General features: G+C 46.5%; 1 protein-coding gene across 1 annotated transcript; it reads left to right on the top strand.

Annotated features, from left to right (window-relative positions):
* Positions 1 to 7: 7 nt before the first annotated feature.
* On the top strand, positions 8 to 744 carry LOC119343682 (chalcone synthase 2-like). Its single transcript, XM_037614514.1, has one exon. The coding sequence runs from the start codon at positions 14 to 16 to the stop codon at positions 608 to 610; it is 597 nt and encodes a 198-aa protein (XP_037470411.1). The 5' UTR covers positions 8 to 13; the 3' UTR covers positions 611 to 744.
* Positions 745 to 1,552: the final 808 nt, after the last annotated feature.

Consider the following 1,552-nt stretch of genomic DNA (forward strand, 5'->3'; position numbering starts at 1 on the left):
GGAGATCACCGCCATGGCATTCCGTGGCCCCTCCAAGTCCCATTTGGATTCGCTGGTTGGACATGCGCTCTTTGGCGATGGCGCGGCCGCTGCCATCATCGGTGCTGACCCTGACGTGCCCTTCGAGAAGCCACTCTTCCAGCTGGTATCAGCGAGCCAGACCATCCTGCCCGACTCCGAGGGTGCCATCAACGGCCACCTTACGGAGGCAGGGCTCACCATCCACCTTCTCAAGGACGTGCCCGGGCTCATCTCCAAGAACATCGAGCAGGCGCTCGAGGACGCATTCAAGCCTCTGGGCATCCACGACTGGAACTCCATCTTCTGGATTGCACACCCTGGCGGGCCGGCGATCCTGGACATGGTTGAGGAGAAAGTTGGCCTTGACAAGGAACGCATGCGCGCGAGCCGAGAGGTCCTGTCGGAGTACGGCAATATGTCCAGCGCATGTGTCCTCTTCGTCCTCGACGTGATGCGTAAGACCTCTTCCCGGGATGGCCAAGCAACCACTGGAGAGGGTAAGGAGTGGGGTGTCCTCTTCGGCTTTGGCCCCGGCCTCACCGTCGAGACACTCGTCCTCTACAGCGTCCCATTGGCAACCATTGCATGATCGATCAGCAAACCACACTTTATTATTTATTCGCCAACAACATAAAATCACCAGTACTACAAGTGGTTACGAGAGCGACGGTGTGATGGCTGTTCTGAGTTTCCTTTATCCCTGGTTTTTCACTTTTTGTTGTGTTTCTGCTGTACGAATTGATATGCGTTTTTACTCCCAAAACCCTGTTGTATGTGCTCCTGATGTACCTAGTGTATTTTAGTAACGTTCAACATTATGTTTGTTATTAGTAATTGTATATAATGTATGGGTTGCATTGTCTAAATCCTCAAACACGTACGGTTCAGCTGGGTGTCTCTTTTCCCTCGCATCCTGATCATTGAGCTTCTTAACCATCTACTTGCTTTTGCAGCGATTACTGCATAATCCATATGTTTGTGTTGCAAAAGCCGTCTGCGATAGAATGTTCTTAATTAGACAAACCTGTTATTAAAGCCGTGCACCTGCAGGGGCTAGTGCTTTCGGTTTTTAAATATAGGGACATTCAGGACACTATTTGGATCAGCATATTAGTATTTAATTTCTAATTTTGTATAAATAAAAGGATCGAGTTAAACAGGTCAATCCATTTGTTATTGTACTGTTTGCACGTATACTCTTTTCCAACCATGAATCGAGAGTTCGAGACACAACTGCTTTTCACCCCAGGAACTTTATGTTTATAATAAATGTAACACTGTTCCATATTCACCAAGGTTGCATGTGTATTGGTGGCTATAGTTTTGCAAACGCAAAATTCGGTGGATGTATCATTTGTTATCCTTTTCTCCCATAAATTATGATGGAGTTTGGTGTTATGGTTTAGAGACGTTGAGCATGCTCCCGATAACATCTTCACTGTTATCTTTAAGAGCATGTCATTTTTAAGATCAAGTTTACATAACATACTCATGCAAACTATTCTGTAGGGAGTACATGTGAGCATTCATT

This window comes from Triticum dicoccoides, unplaced genomic scaffold, assembly GCF_002162155.2.
Source record: "Triticum dicoccoides isolate Atlit2015 ecotype Zavitan unplaced genomic scaffold, WEW_v2.0 scaffold137463, whole genome shotgun sequence".
NCBI classification, from domain to species: Eukaryota; Viridiplantae; Streptophyta; class Magnoliopsida; order Poales; family Poaceae; genus Triticum; species Triticum dicoccoides.

What these genes read in the sequence shown, in the direction of transcription:
- LOC119343682 (XM_037614514.1), top strand. Translation starts at nt 14, where the DNA reads ATGGCATTCCGTGGCCCCTCCAAGTCCCATTTGGATTCGCTGGTTGGA.